Source organism: Leucoraja erinacea, chromosome 5 (genome assembly GCF_028641065.1).
Source record: "Leucoraja erinacea ecotype New England chromosome 5, Leri_hhj_1, whole genome shotgun sequence".
Classification (NCBI taxonomy): Eukaryota; Metazoa; Chordata; class Chondrichthyes; order Rajiformes; family Rajidae; genus Leucoraja; species Leucoraja erinaceus.
This window is the reverse complement of record NC_073381.1, coordinates 20,481,994-20,503,513: the sequence shown is the minus strand read 5'-3', so window position 1 is coordinate 20,503,513 and position 21,520 is coordinate 20,481,994. Positions and strand designations below refer to the sequence as shown.

The 21,520-nt window shown below is 42.9% G+C and overlaps 1 protein-coding gene across 1 annotated transcript in view; it reads left to right on the top strand.

Annotated features, from left to right (window-relative positions):
* The window catches only part of elp3 (elongator acetyltransferase complex subunit 3), a 79,847-nt gene extending 58,668 nt beyond the window's left edge, over window positions 1-21,179 (top strand). Inside the window, exon 15 of the mRNA XM_055635209.1 lies at window positions 20,238-21,179. Within this exon, the coding sequence (XP_055491184.1) occupies window positions 20,238-20,314 (77 nt within the window). The 3' untranslated portion in view covers window positions 20,315-21,179. The remainder of the gene's footprint in view (window positions 1-20,237) is intronic.
* Window positions 21,180-21,520: the final 341 nt, after the last annotated feature.

Sequence of the window (21,520 nt, the reverse complement as noted above, 5' to 3'; positions counted from 1 at the left end):
GGTTGTTGGAGGGAGGTGGAGTGGCGAGGGTCAAGGGTCAGCGGACCCGATGTTCGGAGTCGATGGGCGGTTGAGTCGGGGTCCGCGGGCGATGTGTTGGAGGTCCCGGTGGGCGGATGGTCGGCGGGGCGCGGCTCGGCCAGCCCGGGAAGGCGACGAGATGGGTCGGGTGCGGTGCAGCGGCCATGCTGGGAGAGCCCCGGTCCAGTGGCGATGCCCGGTAGGTCGGGTCCAGCGGCGATGCCCGGTAGGTCCGGTCCAGTGGCGTAATTGGGGGGGCCCAGTGCGACGGCGACGTTGGGTAGGCCCGGTGCGGCGATGAGGCTAGGCTGTCCCAGAGGGCGGCGAGGGTCGGAGGAATCGGCGGGGGGAAGAAAGTCCGAGTTACCGAAGCTGCGAGGCTGGGCGTCATCGGTAGGCAGGTGAGGGTCGGCGGCAGCATCAACGTGGAGGTCGGTGAAGGCAGCGTCCTGGTGAGTATTGAAGGCGCTCCTCGTGGCCAAGATGGCGTCGCGGGACTCGGGCAGGCGATGCAGGGCAGAGTTGGGGCCCGGAGTCTGCGGGTGTTGCGGGGCGTCGGGAGCGGCCTGGAGGCGGGATAATTTGAGGTCCTTGGTGGAGTTCAGGTGGGCCAGGAATTGTTGATTGAAGAGGTGGATCTTCCGGCGGATAAAATATAATTGGGGTCCGTTGCAGGTCTGGGTTAGTGAGGCCTGAAGTTCAGGGAGTGTCAATGCGAGGTCCTGCTGGTGCCGGCGCATCGCGGCCAGGGTGGATCTCAGTGCCCGGTTGGAGAATTGCTGGGTGTGCCGTGGATGGCCAGTCGGTACCGATGGTCCGGTTGGGGTCCGAACTTGGAGGTAGGGAACTGGAGCTGGAAGCCATGGGGTATGAGATGGAGGCGCAGGCAGGCCCCGAGGAAGCAGATGTGGCTGTGGTATCGAGTCTGGGTAAGGATGTGGTCGTACAGTTGGAGGGCAGGGGGGATCACAGATGGGGGACAGTTAGAGAGGAGGTTGTGAAACTGTCTCCGGAGAGAAGAGGAGAACTTCTTCAAGGTAGGCATATCTTGAAGAGATAACGCAGTGGAGTATACACAGTGTTCAAGAAGGAACTGCAGATGCTGGAGAATCGAAGGTTACACAAAAAAGCTGGAGAAACTCAGCGGGTGCAGCAGCATCTATGGAGCGAAGGAAATAGGTAACGTTTCAGGCCGAAACCATTCTTCAGACTGATCGGGGGCGGGGGTGGGCGGGGACAAGAAAGGAAAAAGGAGGAGGAGCCCGAAGGCTGGGGGATGGGAAATAACATCATCCCTGACTTAACTGCATTTATTAGCTATCTATAATCAGACTCTGATTGGTAGTGCAATACTACTTGTTTCCCTCCCTGTTTATTCTCTCTTCATGACCTTCTGCCACAGAGTCAAAGCATGGAAACAGGTCCTTCATCACAACTTGCCTATTCCGACCCAGATGCCCCATCCACGTCGGTCCCACATGCCTGCGTTTGGCCCATATCACTCTAATTCGTTGCTATCTATGTACCTGTCAAAATGCATTTTATTTGTTGTTATTGCGCCTGCCTCAACTACCTCCTCCGGCAGCTCGTTCCATACACCCACCCCTTCCGTGTGAAAAAAGTTGTCACTTGGGTTATTTTAAAATCTTTCCCCTCTATCTTGGGTCTATCGTTCTTGATTTGCATCTGGGTAAAATATTTTGTCCATTCACACTATCTATTCCCCTTATGATTTTATATATTTGCCTACTTTCTAACTACGTCACTTCCCCATATTCTTTCCCTTCCCTTCTACATATGTAGCCCAGCAGTGTCTGCAACCCATCCTAATTTCCAAACATCTATACTTGCAGTCAACTGAATATAAGATCACTTACCCCTAACATCCAACAAGCCACTATCAGCCTTCATTGTCTTTGTAAAACCACCTATCCCATATGCCTAGCCAACCACTGTCAGCCTTCATTGTCAATTTTTTCCTCTTTTTTTTTCTCGTTTATCATATTGTTTACAGTGTACTAAGTTTACATATTCCGTTCTGCCGCAGCAAGTAAGAATTTCGTGTTCTGTCTGGGACATATGACAATAAAACATTATTGACTCTTGGCTCTTGACGTTGGGGTGATTTGATTGCATTTGTGTAGAGGTCATTGATCTTGCACAAAAAAAATGTATCCTGCCGATTCGAAGATAAATTCTTTTCGGTGCAACGTCAATAACTGCGTGAATAGTTGCGTGGGAAATCTAATTTAGTGGACACCCGAGGGTGAAAGTTAATTGCAGTTTCATTTATGACAAAGCTGAGTAAGAGATGTTAACTATCCCGAGATCGGGGGGAAATTGAATGAATTTTGCTTTGGTTCTTTTAGACGGGGGAGGGGGTAATGAAAACTGTCCATCAAGTTTGTGCCACTTATTTGCTCCTTGCCTCCACTCCTTGTAGGTGGTGGTAACACAAGCTGAATGGTGGTGTGACACTGTAGTAATCAATGCTGTCTCGGGCCACAAATTCTATTTTTTAATGAAAATGTTTGACCAAAGCAGGGAGTGAATGAATATATTGGTTTTTAGGAGAGATTCATCAAGATAATTCGGAATAGGGGAAGATCCTAGAATTAAGATGTGTGTGGCAGAGTAGATAAAAGTTGCTGTCTGATAGAAGATTACAATTTTACAGGCCCCCAAGAGTTAATTTGGATCAATTACTTTACCGTTAATTTTTAATAACCTAGAAATGTTGGGGAGCAATATTATAAAGTTCGCAAATGGTATGAAACCTGCCAGAATAGTAGATGGATATACATTTTAGGATTACTATAGGCAGCATGGTGAAAAGAACAGAAGCATAGTGGATAATAAAGTAGAAAACCATATCACATCAGTCACGATTTTAAAGTGTAGGTGAGCAGAGAGAAACTGTTCTTGTCTTCAGAGATAGGGCAGTGCCTTTGGTTATGAACTGTCAGTAAAAAGGTCCAACAAAGAATGAAGATAGAGGGAAGAATTTATACAAGATGAGAACTGCAATGGCCAGAGCAATAAAGAGTAATACCAGGAAGGATCTGTTAACTTTTTTGGAGTTTATTCCGATGTGTCTCTGATCTGTGATGCTATTGAATATAAACTGGTCAAGTTTCAAAGTGTGGCTGGAATATCACGTCTTGAACTTGTTAGAATCTTGATGATTGATACAAATACATCTATTGATGCTCCTGAACACATCATCAGTGAATTTAATTTATTGTTGTATTTCATATGTCATTTTTATGCCTCATGTGAGCTGTTATGGTGTTTGTTTATGATGTCTTGTTTATTCTTCTGTACAGCACTTTGGTCAACATTGGCTGTTTTAAAGTGCTTAACAAATAAAGTTGGATTGGATTGGATGTAACCTGGGGTCATTGGGTGTTTCGGGTCTTTCAACATCAGACGCCCTCTTGATGTAGTATACTCAGCATTTCAAACGCATTATCATTCCCATCTAATTCACTTCCTTATGCAAGGCCTTCTGTTGTGCAGAGCACAAAATGCAAGCTTTCCTCTTAATTATTTTTCCATTCTTCAGTTTTTAAACAATTTAACTGGGATTTTGTGATTAATTCTCTGATGTATGACTTGCATCTGATATTCTGACTGAGACAAAAATAAGACTACTCAAAGCACAACCGATGTCCAAAAGAAGGGAACATACCCGACTATAGCTATACACTGATCGAGCCTAGCTCGGTCAATGCTGCATCCCTTTAGTGGTGCCTTTGTCTGTATTTTTGCAAATCCTTCTGATCTCTGTTCTTCTGCATCATCTCTTCTCACAAGATAAAAGGCAGTAGATAAATGTGTGTTCTACAAGGCAATATAACATTGTATGACCACCAGGAACAGGCAGATGTAAAGAAAATGGCAAATATTGCAAGGAGGAGGTAAGCAGTGCCACATTGATTAGAGAAGAGAAATAGGTTTGTGGGTTGAAGGGAGGTTTGTCATTGCTGGCATTAAAGTAGGAATATGCAGTTTCCAGGACAGACACAAAATCTATGGAGGACTTTTACCTTGATAGTTCTGGTAAACTTTTTTTCATGCACTGCCTGGAATATTGCTCTAGTGATTGAACTGTTTGCATCACTATGATGCCCTTGATCTATCTGTGCATCTCTTGTCATCACAGACAGTTCTGCTCTCTTCATTACTGACTGTGTGGGAATAACATCATGATCACTTAATTTGAGCTTCTGAAGAGATGAGAGCTTGTTTGAATTATCAAAAGGGGACAGTGCTGGAGTAACTCAGCAGGTCAGGAAGCATCTCTAGAGAACATGGAAAGACGACATTTCAAATCGAGGTACGCACTATGGGCTCTGAATGAAGCTTGCAGATTTCTAAGCTCGTTGTGCCCTGACGGTGTGATTGAGAGTACTGTGCCCTCCATAATGTTTGGGACAAAGACTCATCATTTATTTATTTCCCACTTTACTCCACAATTTGAGATTTGTAATAGAAAAAAAATCACATGTGGTTAAAGCGCACATTGTCAGATTTTAATCCCCTTGTCTGGACCTCGAGTCCGTAATAACATTTATTATTATTATTATTTAATAAAGGCCACGTTTATACATTTTGGTTTCACCATGTAGAAATTGCAGCAGTGTTTATACATAGTCCCCCCCATTTCAGGGCACTATCATGTTTGGGACACACCAATGTCATGTAAATGAAAGTAGTCATGTTTAGTATTTTGTTGCATATCGTTTGCATGCAATGACTGCTTAAAGTCTGAGATTCATGGACATCACCAGTTGCTGGGCGTCTTCTTTGGTGATGCTCTGCCAGGCCTGTATTGCAGCCATCTTTAGCTTGTGCTTGTTTTGGGGTAAACAAAAGTGCTGGAGAAACTCAGCGGGTGCGGCAGCATCTATGGAGCGAAGGAAATAGGCAACGTTTCGGGCCAAAACCCTTCTTCAGACTGATGTAGGGTGGGGGGACGGGAAGAAGAAAGGAAGAGGAGTAGCCAGAGGGCTGAGGGAAAGCTGAGAAGGGGAGGAGACAGTAAGGGCTACCTGGTGGTACAGGTGGGAAGGGAAGAATTGACCAGGGAGTTACGGAGGAAGCGGTCTTTGTGGAAAGCAGACGGGGGGAGGGGGGGGGGGCGGAGTTGGGAAGATGTGGCGAGTGGTGGGGGTCACGTTGGAAGTGGCGTAAATTATGGAGGACTATTTGTTGTATGTGACAGCTAGTAGGGTGGGAGGTGAGGACGAAGGGGACTCTGCCCTTGTTCCGAGTGGGGGGATGGGGAGAGAGAGCAATGTTACAGGGTATTGAAGAAACCCTGATGAGAGCCTCATCTATAGTGGGGGACGGGAACCCCCGTTCCCTGAAGAATGAGCAGTCGTTTTTAGGGCTTCAGTTTTCTCTTCAGCATATAAAAGGCATGCTCAATTGGTTTCAGATCGGGTGATTGACTTGGCCACTCAAGAATAGACCATTTTTTAACTTTGAAAAACGTCTTTGTTGCTTTAGCAGTATGCTTGGGAGTATTGTCTTGCTGTAGAATGAACTGCCGTCCAATAAGTTTTGAGGTATTTGTTTGAACTTGAGCAGATAGGATGTGTCTGCACACTTTAGAATTCATTATCCTACTACCATCAGCAGTTGTATCTTCAATGAAGATAAATCGGCCAGTACCTTCAGCAGCCATACATGCCCAGGTCATATCACCCCCACCACCGTGTTTCACAGATGAGGTGGTATGGTTTAGATCTTGCGCAGTTCCTTCTCTCCTCCATAAAGGGCTTTCTCACGGTGCGACCTGAAGCAAGACCTAACAAGAGTTTAACATCGTGGGAACCTTCTGCGATAGCAGTACGGCATTCGTGGACCACCGAGGACCTCCGTGGCGCTGACGGCAGGCAGTCGGGTGACTTGGTAAGGTCGGGAGAAAATTCAAACATTTTTGAATTTCTCCAAGAGTGTCTTGAGCAGTGTTGCAACATTGTATGAGTGCAGATGCCAGTGCGATATCCGTAATGACTCTTACGAGTACCGTGGGAACTCCTGCGAACGGTAAACCCGGAAGCTTGACAGAAAGGACATAAGGTGAGGTTAAATAAATATATTTTTTACTATCAGATTGATGTCTGCAACTCTTCATTAACACATCACTACAAGAGGAATGTCTCTAATGTTATAATCCCTCTCATGCTGAAACACAAAATAGTTGAAGGGAGGTGAAATAATCACATTTTTATTCTTTTTCATTTTTGAGTGTCCAAGTGCCTCACTTGCTGAGCTATTGTACTCCAGCAGTTTGTGTCTCTTTTTGTCTGAAAGCAGTTTCTAACTGGAGGAAATCCACGGGCCAGGCAGCATCTACGGAGGGAAATTGACAGGCGAGCCTTTCCTCAGGCTGCCTTATCTCTCTACACACGCCCCCCCCCCCCTCCCCCCCCCCTCTGATATGAGTTAAGCTTCGTCTCATCTGTCCACAAGACCTTTCTCTAGAACTGTGGTTCTTTTAGGTTCTTCTTGGGAAACTGTAATCTGTCCATCCTATTTTGCGGCTAACCAGTGGTTTGCATCTTGCAGTAGGGCCTCTGTATTTCTGTTCATGAAGTCTTCTGCAGACAGTGGTCATTGACAAATCCTTGCCTGACTCCTGAAAAGTGTTTCTGGTCTGTAGGACAGGTGTTCGTGGATTTATTATAGAGAGAATTCTTCTGTCATCAGCTGTGGAGGTCTTCCTTGGCCTGCCAGTCCCTTTGCGATTAATAAGCTCAGCAGTGCTCTCTTTCTTCTTAAACAGTTGGTTTTGGTAAGCCTAATGTTTGGCTGATTTCTCTAACAGTTTTATTCTTGTTTCTCATTCCCATAATGGCTTCTTTGACTTTCATTGCCACAACTTTTGTCCTCATGTTGATAAACAGCAATAAAAGTTTCCAAAGGCGATGGAAAGACTGGTGGGAAGATTAGGTGCTGAGAGCTCTCTTATACCTGCATTAAGAAGGAATTTAAACACACTGTGAAGCCATGTGTCCCAAACATTATGGTGCCCTGAAGTGGGGGGGACTGTATAAACACAGCTGTAATTTCTACGGTGAAACCAAAATGTATATAATATCCTTTAATAGGATAAAAACCCATTAATGAGTAGTTTTAAGGACGTATGGAAACACGAGACTGAAGTTGCTGGAATGGAGCAAAAAAAGAAGTTGCTGGAGGAACCCAGCAGGTCAAGCAGGAAGTGTGGAGGGAAATGGACAGTTGATGTTTCAGGTCACGAGGCTTCATCTGAACTTTCCATGAACAGATCCTGCCTGATGTGCTCAGTTTCTCCAGCAACTCAATCTTTGGTTTGTATATATAAAAGTTGTGTATATAAAATACCTTACGGCAAATAAATTAAATAGGAGAGAATGTTGATTCATTCTGTTCATTTTTTGAAATGAAGAGGCATAAACCAGGTAAAGAGGAACCCAATGCACAATTAAATGAGCTGATAACAGTTGCTGAATGAACAGTTGATTATTCCTCATTAAATTCAGATGCAGGCAGGAAGACTAAACAATTGATTTTCATCCAAAATAAGATCACCATCAATTGCTGTTTATCACTAGCTATGGGCAAGTCAGACACTGAAAATGCATCTATTGATTGCTTGGTTGGATATAAACTGCATTTGAGAAGGAAATTATGTTTTTTAAACGCTGTTCTCTTAGATGTTCAGGATTCATTTTTTTAGACCTTGTCTATCAATGAAGAAGTCAAAGCGAAGTGGAGAAATGTGAAGTGCAGCAAAAGCTCATTTGATGGATTCCTGAGATGAGGTGGCTGTGTTAATGAGAGTAATAAAACTGCCATCATAGGTGCATTAATGGATAAGTTTGTGAGAGAGAACAGTGGATGAAGTGTGGTAGGAAGGCCAGGGTGGTGCATCGTAATTGGAAAACCTTTTGAGCCAAAAGATGGGTCACTTGCAGAAGATATTTCTTGTTAAATGTATTTCTTGTTATCGTCTGTCAGCAACTAGATTCAAGTCGAGAACCATCTTTCCCACATAAATTGTCTAATATTATCATAAACACAGCCCCATTCTCTGTCTCTTTTCACTTTGCTTTCATTGCCATTTTCACTCCATCTTTAATTAGGAAATTGACTAATCTGACCGAAACCACCAATTTTGGCAAATCTTAAAGTGATTTGGCAGCTTGAGGAGAAAACGTTTGCGCATTTTTCGCTCAACCTCAGCTATGTAGAGCAATTGTTATGTAATTTTCGCACACTTCCTCCAATTGGTCTCAACTTTATGCAGTAAAAAAAAACATTCCTCATTGCTCCATTATAGTTTTGTTGCAATGGAACTTCATTTGAATTGATTTATTTTGTGCTATGTGTAAATTTATTTTTCTCATTCCAACCTAGATTTGGTTTGGAATCTTGCCCCCGAAACAAAGCGTAACATTTATCTTGTGCATACAATTGTTGACCACAGTGAAGTGTGTCAAGTCAAGTCAAGTCAAGTTTATTTGTCACATACACATATGAGATGTGCAGTGAAATGAAAATGGCAATGCTCGCGGACTTTTGTGCAAAAGACAACCAAACAAACTATAAACACAATCATAACACACATATTCTTTTACATAATAAATAATGGAAGGAAAAACGTTCAGTAGAGTTAGTCCCTGGTGAGATAGGCATTTACAGTCCGAATGGCCTCTGGGAAGAAACTCCTTCTCAACCTCTCCGTTCTCACTGTATGGCAACTGAGGCGTTTGCCTGACCGTAGCAACTGAAACAGTCCGTTGCAGGGGTCTCTCATGATATTGTTGGCTCTGGAGTTGCACCTCCTGATGTATAGTTCCTGCAGGGGGGCAAGTGAAGTTCCCATAGTACGTTCGGCCGAACGCACTACTCTCTGCAGAGCCTTCTTGGAGGCAATAATGGTAAATGTGTAATCTGAGCGTGAATCGTTATTCGTTTGGCAAGAGCTGTAAGCTTAATTGTGTATTGCTTTGTTCTGGCAATAATCAATGAACATGTAAAATAAATTAGTTGGTCAAACAGCCAGGAAACAAGCTCTCTGAGCCTTGCTGCTGGCTTGGATGTAAACAGATGCAGCAAGTTGTTTAAAGGGTTAAGTGAAAGCTTTCACCATGAATGATGCTCTACATGAGGTTTCTAACACCATACTTCATTGAATCAGCAATCCTTGAACCTGATAAATTGTGCCTGAGCCCTCCAGTTAATCCTGTCATGCTTCTTATAAATCAGTGTGTGGATCTAGATTGCACAAAGTGATTAGTTGTAGGCGTTAGGTTATTACTGGAGATCATGAAGTGCGATTTTTTTTTTTTTTGTCCACACCTGACACACTGATCAGCAAGTATTGCCTGCAGTTAAAAAACAGCGATGTACTCCTGAGTTAATAAATGAGCTGGCTTGCTTGTTATTTCAGTATTTTGGTAAATTGCCTGTAGCTCTAGTTCAATTTTCTGGGCAACAACTGTAAACTCATTGAGCATCTGTTAAACGGGGGTGTTTGAAATTTCAACCATGTATATAATCTCTAGGCTAGATTCTTTCTAAATCAAGTAAAGGATAATTACAAGCAGTAACATTGATCAATTTAGTAAACTGCCTTTCAAATCAAATTATCTTTAATTACAAAGAAACATGACCCCTTAACAACCTGGAGAGACAGTTTGTTTTAAATATTGTATTGTGTGTGTAAAATAAGAACACAGGAGTTGGGATGGTGCAGCTGTAGTTGTTGTTGCCTTACTGCGCCAGAGACCCGGGTTCGATCCTGACTACGGGTGTTTTCTGTGCAAAGTTTGTACGTTCTCCCTGTGACCACATGGGTTTTCCTCGCTGCTCCAGTTTCCACCTAAGTCCCAAAGGCATACAGGTTTGTAGGTTGATTGGCTCTGGCAAAAAATGTAAATTGTCCCTAGTGTGTAGCATAGTGCCAGTGTATGGGATGATCGCTGGTCGGCGTGGACTCAATAGGCTGAGGGGCCTGTTTCTGTGCTGTAATTCTAAAGTAAAGTGAGCCAACAACTTACCAACCATTTAGTTAAACACAGTGCTGGAGTAATTTAGTGGTTCAGGCAGCATCTGTAGAGGGAATAGATAGACAATGTTTCAGAGATCAGGACCCTTCTTCAGATCATGGTAGATTACATGCTGAATAAATATCTATCAATCTCAGTCTTGAAATGTTTCATAGATCTGCAATCTTTGCAGACTATGGGGGGGGGGGGGGGGGGGGGGGGGGGGGGGGGGGGATGCCCCTTTTCTTCTACTTCATGTAACACAAAGTCTTTCTTGATTTCACTCCCATTATCTCACTACCTGATTTCCTGATTAGAGAGAGGTTTTACAAGCTAGGACTTTATTCCTTGGAGAGCAGGAGCCTGAGGTGTAACCTTATAGAGGTGTATAAAATCGTGAGGGGTATAGATAGGGTGAATGCATAGTCTTTTACCCAGCGTAGGGGAATCAAGAACCAGAGGACCTAGGTTTAAGGCGAGAGGGGAAATATTTTATAGGAACCTGTGGGGCAACTTTTTCACACAGGGTGGTGGGAAAATGGAACGAGCTGCCACAGTTTAGGCAGCTACTTTAATATTTAAGACATTTGGACAGGTACATGGATATAAAAGGTTTAAGATATGGGCCAAACCCAGGCAGGTGGGACTCGTGCAGAGGAGGCCGGTTGGGCCGAAGGGCCTATTTCTGTGTTGTATGACTCCTCACCCTATCTCAATAATATTAAGTGTAACAAAGTAGTAAAAACATGCCTCCAATTTTGGGATGGATCAATGGACACATTTAGAAACCTGCACTTCAACAGAAAACCACACTGGTTCCTGGTTAGGTTGTTACTGATCCTCAAATGTAGACGGTGCAAACAGCTGAGAAATCTCACTATCAGACTATAATGGTAAAGTGTGTCCCTATTTATACCTTGCTGCTTGTGGCCACCAAAAGAGGGGAATCCTCTTACGTTGGGAAGATGCAGAAGGCAAAGTGGCAGCAGATGTGGTATTGAGTCTGAAGACGGGTCTCGACTCGAAAAGTCACCCATTCCTTCTATCCAGAGAATGCTGCCTGTCCCGCAGAGTTACTCCAGCATTTTATGTCTTTCTTTGGTATCAAGGAAAGCAGTTTCAGTTCAGTTTAGTTTTCAGTATAGTATATTGTCATGTGTACCAAGGTACTGTGAAAGGCTTTTGCTGTTTGCTAACCAGCCAGCGGAAAGACAATACATGATTACAATTGAGGCATTCGCAGTGTACAGATACATAAGGGAATAACGTTTGGTGCAAGGTAAAGCCAGTAAGTTCCGATCAAAGATAGCCCGAGGCTCCCCGATGAGGTTGATAGTAGTTCAGCACTGCTCTCTAGTTATGGTAGGACGGTTCAGTTGCCTGATAACAGCTGGGAATAAACTGTACCTAAATATGGAGGCGTGCGTTTTCATATTTCTATACCTTTTGCCCGATGGGAAAGGAGAGAAGAGGGAGTGGCCAGGGTGCGATTTGTCCTTGATAATGCTGCTGGCCTTGCCGAGGCAGCATGAGATATAAATGGAGTCAATGGAAGGGAGGTTGGTTTGTGTGATGGTCTGGGCTGCAATTTCTTGCGGTCTTGGATGTAGCTGTTCCCAAACCGAACTGTAATCATCCCGATAAAATGCTTTCTACAGTGTATCTCCAGAAGATGGTGAAGGTTGTTGGGGACATACCTCTTGAGTGGAGATGAGGAAGAATTCCTTTGGCCATGGAGGCCAAGTCATTGTGCATTTTAAAGCGGCATTTGACAGGTTCTTGATTAGTAAGGGTGTCAAATGTTACGGGGGAGAAAATGGGGTTGAAAGAGAAAAATCTTACATATCCATTCTTTCTCTTTGAAAATGGGACAGAAAATAATTTTCTATTGTAAGCACATTTAAAAAGCAGTTGAGAAGGTCAGCCAGTGATACTGCTACAACTTGGTGCCCTCTTCATAAAATACTTGGTTTAAGGTTTGGCCGCAATGTAGAAACTATCTTTCATTTACAAAATGAACAAACAACAGAATGAGAACCGCTGATGGAGTTTGGAACTAAGCTATTTAACCAAGAATAACCACTATTTGACCTCCAGTGGGTGTTAGGTTAGTTGACCTTGGGTGAATTGCAGTCAAATTTGTATTAACTGCCCTCTGAATTGGCACCCCCACACAAATCTTTCAAATTTAGCTAGAGGCCTCTCAAGGGGGATGACGCTGGCAACATCCAGTGTAAATAATATTTGTGGTTACAATCTACAGATCAGCTTTAAACAATAGTAACGTAAATCACGCTTTACAGAAGGATAAATTTGGTCAAGTCGTTAGAGTGCTCAATCTGTAGTTCATGTGAAAATATGGAAGGAGCACAAATAGATCCTGGTGCAAATGCCCTGCAGGTATAGCTACATTTCTATAATGAGAAAAAAGTTCCTAAAGAGCTTGGCAGAGAGAATACTAGAAGGTTTTTCCCTGCCTGAATAGTCTAGAACTTGGGGTGTAACCACAGCATAAAAAAGATTTGCTTCTTCACTTCTTAGTCATTATTTGGCATTCTCTATTCCTGAAGACTGTAAATGATTGTGGTTGCGTATTTGAAGCTGGAATCAATAATTACGGACACCAGGGGAATGGCAGGATATGAAGATTGGGCAGGAAAGTGGAGTGATGTGGAAGTTCACCCATGATCTCTTTGACTGGCAGAGTTCTTGATGGACCAGATGGCTTACTCTTCCTATTTCTTCTGATCTTATGACCTTCTATGTTTAAAATTTCAAATGGTCCAGGTGTATTTGAGTGCCGGATGGAAGTTGGTGGTGAAGTGGATGAAGTCAGTCAGTTGTGTGTGGGTTCAGGAGGTAGCACCAATGCAATCGTCGATTTAGCGGAGGTAGAGGTCGGGGATGGGGCCCTGGTACGTCTCGAACAAGGATTGTTCGACATACCCTACAAAGAGGCAGGCATAGCTGGGGCACATTGATAGCTGATTGTTGGGTGAAAACGGGTGATGTATCGGGTCGAGACCTTTCTTCAGATATAAATGCAAGTTGTTGTTTATTTTTTACTACTTTTATATCTGCAAACAGTTGCCTGAGGTACTTCTGTATTCTCCCTGTACAACCAGTGTCCTATTGTCTTTCTGTCAATGCATTTCATGGCAGGGAGTCACTTAGCACCACAAAGTAATTCCCCAATCTACAAGACTCAAACTAAGAGCTTGATACTCTTTGCACGTAGTACATCGAGCACACGGCAGCCCCATTGCACTATCATTAACTATCTCCATTGCACTAACTTCAATAACTATCCTAAATAGCTGTTCGCTCCATGAATGGTTGCAGTATTTACCATTTACAAAATGCATTGCACATACTCGCCCAAGTATTTCAACAGCCCTTCCTAAACCAATGGCTTCTACCAACAAGGGTAAGGAACACCATCACCTGTAATTTCCTTTGAAGTTTCATGTTCAGTGAGGAAATACAAAGTCCAGTCCTTCGTTATTGCTGGATCTAACCTCCCCATTAGCACTGTGCAGGTATCTTGAACGGTACAACAGTTCAGGGAGGCAGCTCCTCACTGCCTTCAAGGGCAATAAGGAACAGGCAATCAATGCTGGCCTTGCCAAAGACATCCAGATCTTGAAAACGACTTTAAAAACCTCCACCCTCTTCTTAGATATACATCTTTCTTTTCTCTTTAAACTACAGAACCATAATCTTTTTCAATGCATTGACCCTATTTCCCCGCATCCAGAATGCATCCACAGCTAATGAACTGTATCAGAATTAGTCTGGCTTCAGCGACTGAAGTGAAACTTTAGAAGATTGAAGCTAAGATGTAAATGATTTTAAACTGACCAGGAATGCAATTGTGCAGCAGGCAATTCCAACACAGAATATTGCATCTTAGTGTACACAGTGAGCTCCAGTTACTGCACTTGCAGATGTACGTTGGAAGCCTGAAGCCGCATTATAACAGGTTGAATGTTATCTGGATTGCTCTCCACTACTTTTCCCCACAACTGCCTATCAACTGGAGAAAATTTAAATAATGAATCAGTGTATGACGATATACTCTAACACTTGGGTTAAGAAGGTCCTTGTGACTAAGAGAACTGTTTGTGTAATTACAAGATAAGGGCTGACAGCTGTTACAATTGCAATGATTAATGATCCTGTGATATAAATTCCCTGCTTGATTCTGCATCCATTCTCTAACCTCTACTGAAGTCTTTCTGCACAGAAAGCACAATGACAGTGCTAGAATTCACGATGCTTGGAGTATCAACTGAATCAACATTACTTGTCAGCGTGGAAATTATTGAACCTGATATAACTTTTTGGCAAACTATTTGCTAATTTTCTTGTGGTTTTTAAATTATCTCTCTCGAAGCACAGAGAGGCCGATTTGCCCAAGTGCCTGGTTACCTCTTTGCTAGAGCTAACCATGTTTTAGTCGGCTCATTTCCCATAGTCCTCTCAAATTATCCCCTTCAAAGATTAATATCCACGAGAGAACTGGATGAATAACAAATATACACCAAAAATGCTATTTAAAATTTATTGAGTCTACATCGGTTTTGAATAAATGCCTCGCTTCTGTTCACATTGTCCCTCATCTCTGATGCCTCTGTATCAACTGTGACTGACTTGGTTGCATTTCTGCATCAGAGGTTTGTAGGCTGCCCAGTAGCACAGACAGTAGAGCTGCTGCCTCAATTTTAACCTCACATAGTGTGTGCAGTGTTTGCGTATTCTCCCTGTGAACAAATGTATTCCTTCTGGGTGCTCCAGTGTCCTCTCACATCCCAACGATGTGACAGCTAGTAGGTTACTTTGACCACTTTACGTTGCTGTGGGTGGGCATATGAGGGGTAGAACCTCTGGGGTGTGTAGAGGAGGTGTTTGTAGGAATATGGAGGATAGGTTACTGGGAATGGCATTGCTCCAAGCCAGCATAGACTTGATGAGCTGAAATTTAATTATTGTAAAGAATTATGGAAATCACCATTCCACGGACATCTGTGTCAAAAATCTAGGTTGACATAATTGCAGAACAGAAGCACCGTTGCACGTCCGAGGTAGGGTCTTTCAAATTAGTTATTCAATTGTGGTCCAAACTGCACATAAAACAAAATGGATGCCATCATCTAAAAGGGTTTTATAGAATACTAGACCAAGTGCAGACCCGTTGGGTCTGCTCCCCCAATGGTGTGATCCCCCAACCTAATATTCCACCATGCACCCGTCTCCTCCAATGGAACTGAAGCCGTTCTCAAAAGTAAGATTCCAGCACTGCCCTGCCTCTTTAAAAAAAAAATCCCTGCCTGCTGCAGCAGTGAAAAGTTCAGTGTTCCTGTCTTGCAACATTGTTTCGAAGTGTGTTGGAAGCTGAGGAAGGAGCAGCCGTCAACGAATCAAAAGGCAGGAAGGGATCCGTACTGCAGGCGGACGGACAGATTTGAGTTTTATATATATATAGATATGGTATGGAAGCAAGTTCTTCCGTCTTATGCTTGTCAAGCCCATCCCTTTTTCCACATCTAAATCTAGCAGGGTAACACTATTCCTCTCTCCTCCATGGGTTCATCCATCCTTCCACAAAAAGCATCCTTGCTATTCACTTCAACAACTGCCAGAGTTTAACAATCTCATCACTCTGGGTAAATAAGTTTAATATCATCTATATAATTAAAACTCTGATCTTGACCACTTCCTGTTGCACTGCATTTGATTTTAGAAAAAAACGCTACCACTTACGGCTGCGATTTTTGGCCATCCTATTCAGAGTCCCCTTCCGCTGGGCAGTACAAGAGGATTTTTTCCATTGATGAAAAATAAAAGACTTATTAATGTTTAAAAAATCCTGTCAATCACGTCATGAAGGCCACGCCCCTTCCAGAGGGACTATAAAAAACGGAAGTGTGGGGGTGCCTCAGTTCTCTGCAAGATGGGGGAGCGAGAGGTCGTGACTCTCAGTCTGAGCTGTGACTAATACTGAACACATGTCTACTAAACTGTGAGTGGTGTTACTGACCTGTGAGGGCCCTTAATGTGGTTTGAAAATGTAGTTTGAAAATGCAAAAGTGTTTTGGTTTGAAAATGCAAAAGTTGCCTTTGGATTGAAAATGCAAAAGTTGCCTTTGGGTTGAAAGTGCTAATGTTGCCTTTGGGTTGAAAATGCAAAAGTTGCGTTGCCTTATTGAAAAATGGTGTTGCCTTCTATATAATTAAAAGTATAATCTTGACCACTTCCTTTTTGCGCTGTATATTGATTTTAGAAAAACGCTACCATATACGGCTATGATATTTGGCCATCCTACTCAGTCCCTCTCTGCTCATCAGGTGCTGAGGATTTTTTCCATCAATGAAAAATAAGAGCTATTAGTGTTTTAAAAATGTTGAGATTCTCTCTCCTGTCAATCACGCCATGAAGGCCCGCCCCTTCTGGTGGGGGGAGGGACTATAAAACACGGAAGTGTGGGTGTGGCTCAGTCTCTGCAAGATGCGAGAGGGAGAGGTCACAACTCTGTCTTTGGTGGCCCTGCACCCTGCTTGAAGTGGCCCTGCACCCTGCTTGAAGTGGCAGGAAACTGCACTTGAATTTGGTGGCCCTGCTCCCCGATTGAAGTGGCATTTCAAGGAATATGTGAGTCAACTGCCAGCCCACCAGCCGTGAGTGAGTGAGCTGCCAGCACAACAGGCTTGAGTGACTGAACCACCAGCCCAAGCTCCCCCCCTCGGGGACCCAACGGGTCCCACTTAGTCTAGTCATATATATTTCCTCCTTGTACTGTGCTCTTCTTTACAAGTTGAGACACTGTCACTGCATCTACTGTAATAAAAACGTTCAGAATTGTAAAAACTTCAAGAGAAAAGAGACCCAGCCTACTATTTTTCCTGATATTTATATCCCTCCCCTTTTATAGAATCATCCATTTACATTTTGCACCTGCTCCAAGGTTCGGTAAATGTTAGCATGACCTACAGATATTTCAATTCTGTTCCTCTGGGAATAAACAGCAGTACTTTATTTAGTGTTATTAAGTGGCCTTGGTGAACTGTGATACCACTCTCAACAAATCAGTATATGTGCACTCCCAGCTCCCATTGCTCCTCCATGTCACTTGGATTTTACTTGCCAAGTGACCTGCCTATTCTTCCTGCAAAAATGTACCATCTTGCATAACCTTTACTGAACTTCATTTGCCAATATGCCCATTCTGAAAATGTATCTATGTCCTGCTGTGACTCATTGCCATCCTCCTCACAATTATCATTACTGCATCCTGACCAGATTGACCTCCACAAATTTTGAAATTGTGTTTTTGATTGGAGTCTAAATCATTGACCACCCACAGACTATCCTGTGGAGTTATTTTTTCACTCCCACTCTGCATTCAGTCCTGAAGCCAGCCTGCAATCCATTCTGCTCTCCATCCTCTGACTCGGCATTCTCCTGGCTGATAAATTACTCTTATGGGTGTAAAGGTTTTTTGTGAAAGTCTGGATCAGTTGTATCTTCTGAATTGCCATTGTACACTCTGTACCTCAAAGTTGGTTAACCAAGAATTTTACTTTTGCAATGTCTACTCATTCATTATGGCATTTGTATTTCAATATGATTCTGTTTTCTCGTGCAGTGGGATTCTATTATCATCTACTACCAATGTCTTGCTGATGGGTTCATAACTCCTTGGACATATTCTATTCTCCCTTCTTAAATACAGGTTATGTTAACTGCCATTTCTTAGTGTCACTTTTTGAAGGCAATCAGAGGCTTATCCCTGGCGTCTAATCAAACTATCCACTAAACGTTAATATGTTTGGTACTACAGTGATGTTTGAGAGAACTAGGGTACAATTGGCTGCTATGTTTTTTATCCATTCAAACACGGATGCCTGGTCTGGGGCTACTGCACCACCATGCCATCCTAATTGAGTGGCATTCCAGATGCCAGGCCAGTCTAGCATCTGGTGCTAAATATGTTAGTATCGTTTGATGACAAATTGTGGGATTGGGTTTGTAATTAATTATTGGGATAGATCGAGCTCATCCAAAAAGCAGCGAGATCAGTGTGATCCAAACTGCACCTCTCTGTCAGTAAGACAAGTGTATCTAGGGAGTCTGAAAAACAAAGAACAGAAATTAAGTAACATAGGAGAGAGAAGCAGAACCTTCTACTTATCTTGGCTGTTCTAATTAATTAGGTGACAGTTTGATCTGCATCTACTTTTCTTCCATCTTTTGATCCTCGAGGCAGACAAATTTAAAAAAAAAAATGTCTTTAAAGATGCATTTTGATTTTTGTATTCAAATCCTTTATTTTTTGGCAGGAGGGGGAAGGAGGATGATGGGGTGACAATTTGTCCATTCATAGGCTCAAGCAAATAGCTTCCTAAAGCTGAGCTGCTACAACACAAACTCAATTATAGCGATTTCCTTACATCCAGTGGTGAGAAAAAAAAAAACTTTGATCCTAAAAGACAACCCATCTTTTGAAAGAGCATTTCTGTGGAAAATGTAATTTAAACCAACATGGAATATATTTTGTTGCTGGCCAGAATTTAAAGGTCCATTTTGTAAACTGAAAGACACCTTGGTACAGATTGGTTTGATGTGCTGCCTCCATTAGAGACTGAATTTCTTGTGCTTACTGGAGTGTGGGGTGCATGCGTCAATAGGATTCCAGTAATGCTAATATTCGCTAGTTCTGAAGATTAACTGCTGCCTCTATAGTTTTTGTATGGTTTATGTGAAACATCGATGTCTGCAAATATTGATTATTTTATTTCCCTTCTAATGATGCTGTGATTGTTCCACACCCACTTTCCTGATGGCAGTAACTCCTGGCTGCAGAAGCTGTCAGAGTAATGTTGTTCTTAGGATCCCTTCCATTGGGCAGTGTAATGGTGGGGTTAGTGCTTGCTTTGGTCAGCACGAGACAGTGGTGGCAAGAATGTGTCCTTGAGGAAGCAGAGCATGCAGCTGTTTGAGCTTGTCCTGTCATACCGTGGATGATCGATATCTTACATTTATTTGCTTGTTTTCCATATTCTTAACTATAGAAACAAGTCTTGGAAGTTCCCATTATCTTCAGCATACAAAGCCTTAAGGGGTCATGTTCCACATTTCTACAGCCTTGTGTAAAAATAATTCCTTATTTCACTACTTGATCAGACTCCGATTTCCCCATAAAATTCCATGCCATTGCTCTGTCAAACCCCCTTGATTGTGTTTACCTCTGCAATTAGTGCAGGTTCAACCAGGGATCTGAACATGCTAAGCATCAGTTTCTCCCTTTCAAACTCCAACCTCATGAATTTCAAAAGTAGAATAGTATCTCACCAGAACAGACCCTTCAGCCCACAATGTCTGTAGCAAACATGCTAGGTTCAACTAATCTCCTCTGCCTGCACAAGATCCATAGCCTTCCATTCCCTGTACATCCATCTGCTGATCTAAAAGCAGCCTCCACCCATCCCTGCTGGCATATGCCAGGTACCCACCACTCTGTAAAAATAATTTGCTTGCTGCACCGTGCATAGCCATTTCTCTGTTGTCAGTGATGTATAATAACATCTCACCATGCATGGAGACATTTTGTGCACAAGCTTGCCAGCGCCCACTTTGTGTTGCTTGCACACATTGTGCATTTGGGAGACTGATGGGCTGTGTTTGCAAGTTGCTGAGGGCATCTTCTGCCATATGGGATCTCAGTTCACGATCACATTTCTGGCTTGAGAACGATCAATAACCTGAACAGTTCACAAGACTGGAACCTTACCGTAAATGGGATGGGCCTCAGTACAAGTTAGTTCTTAAACACATCTCATGCCTCATTCTTGGCTGTGCTGTGTGTCAGGTTCAGGGTTCCGGCCCGTGAGCCTAAAAAACGTATCAATCTTTATAAGCAAGTACAGCAGCAAGACCTACTGGTTATCGATGGATTGCTATTGAACATGGAATATATTCCTCCACTTCATCCTGGCAAGTAAACATTTCCCACAAACTTTTCAACCATCCTGGCTGGCCAGACGGTGAATGAGCATTTTAGCTGAATGTTGTCAGCCACGAACCAGCCAGTCTACCGCCACCTGCATGCCAGTGGACAGATAGATGTCTTCTCATGAATATCTGTTGATGCAGTTTCCTTTCTGTTCCAGGGGTTGGTACGAGGAACTACTATCGGAAGATTGGTTATGAATTGGAAGGCCCCTACATGGTCAAGCATCTGAATTGAGCTCTTCCCCATCCCTGGAGTTGACAAGCACAGTGCTGTGTGAAGATCCCAATCACAGGCAGTGGTTTAAAAAAAAAGACTGTTACATCACCACAGGATAAGTGCAACGCTTTGCATCTGATCCCATCGCTCCTGGTTTATGAGTACACTGATTATTATACTGCTTTAGTTAGCAATGTATCTGCAATGGAGGGGTATACTGATTATTTATTAATCCAACACAGTCCCACAGATCAGATATATGATGTACCTTGTTGTCTTTGTAGTCAAAAGGTGGTATCCAACTTACCTCGACACAAACAGTGGATGTAGGGACAGAAGACAGAAGTCCTCTTCTTTCCTGACCAAAAGCAATTGGTGTGTCCAATTATCAAATAATTGCAGCCACTGGAGATGCATTTAGATGTGGATCATTTCCTTGATTAAAAAAAAAAACAATTTCATAACTTTTTTTTCCCTTTCTGTGGTCGTTGGTTCTACTTCCTCAATCTTGAACGAGTATCCTTTTCCTATGGTTATTGCCTGCAGTTGCTGAGATGCTCGTCAGTCTCCCCACCTTGTTGGGCTGCAGCAAATGCGGCGTTTCCCCAGCTGCGAGCAAAACTAGAAAACGTTGGATCTCCAGCAAAACTGCCTCAGTAGGCCGCGGCAGGAGTTCTACTCTGACTAATCCCATGACAGTGTAGTTGATCCTGTAACAGCAGGTTCTGGTGGGAGATGCCCCGAGCTATAACACTGTTCAAGGGCAAAGTGTGGATGTTTATGGGCAAATTACATAAATTTGCCATTTATTCGCATCAGAAAATTCTGTAAATGAACTGGGTGCTTAAGTTTTCTATTTAATAAAAATATTCTCAAATATTAATTTTGCTCTGAGATTTAATCTGCAATCTTGGTGATTTGTAACTGGCAATTTACATACACACATTGGCACTTGGCCAGCACTGACAGGGGTTAATGTTGGTGACTGCTGACATAGTACAGAACTATATAGCCGTGCAATTTCAAATACTGTCGGAACATTTAAGATTCATTTGGTTTCTACTTTTATTTGTTATTTACTTTTGGAGGCGATTCCTTCAGCTTGCTGTCTATTACATTCCACTAAAACTGCCCCAGATGACCAACGAGTTTCACTGAGCACTTGGGTTGATAAATATGTCTCTTATTCGATATCACTATGCACATTTGCTTCCAGCAAGGCAA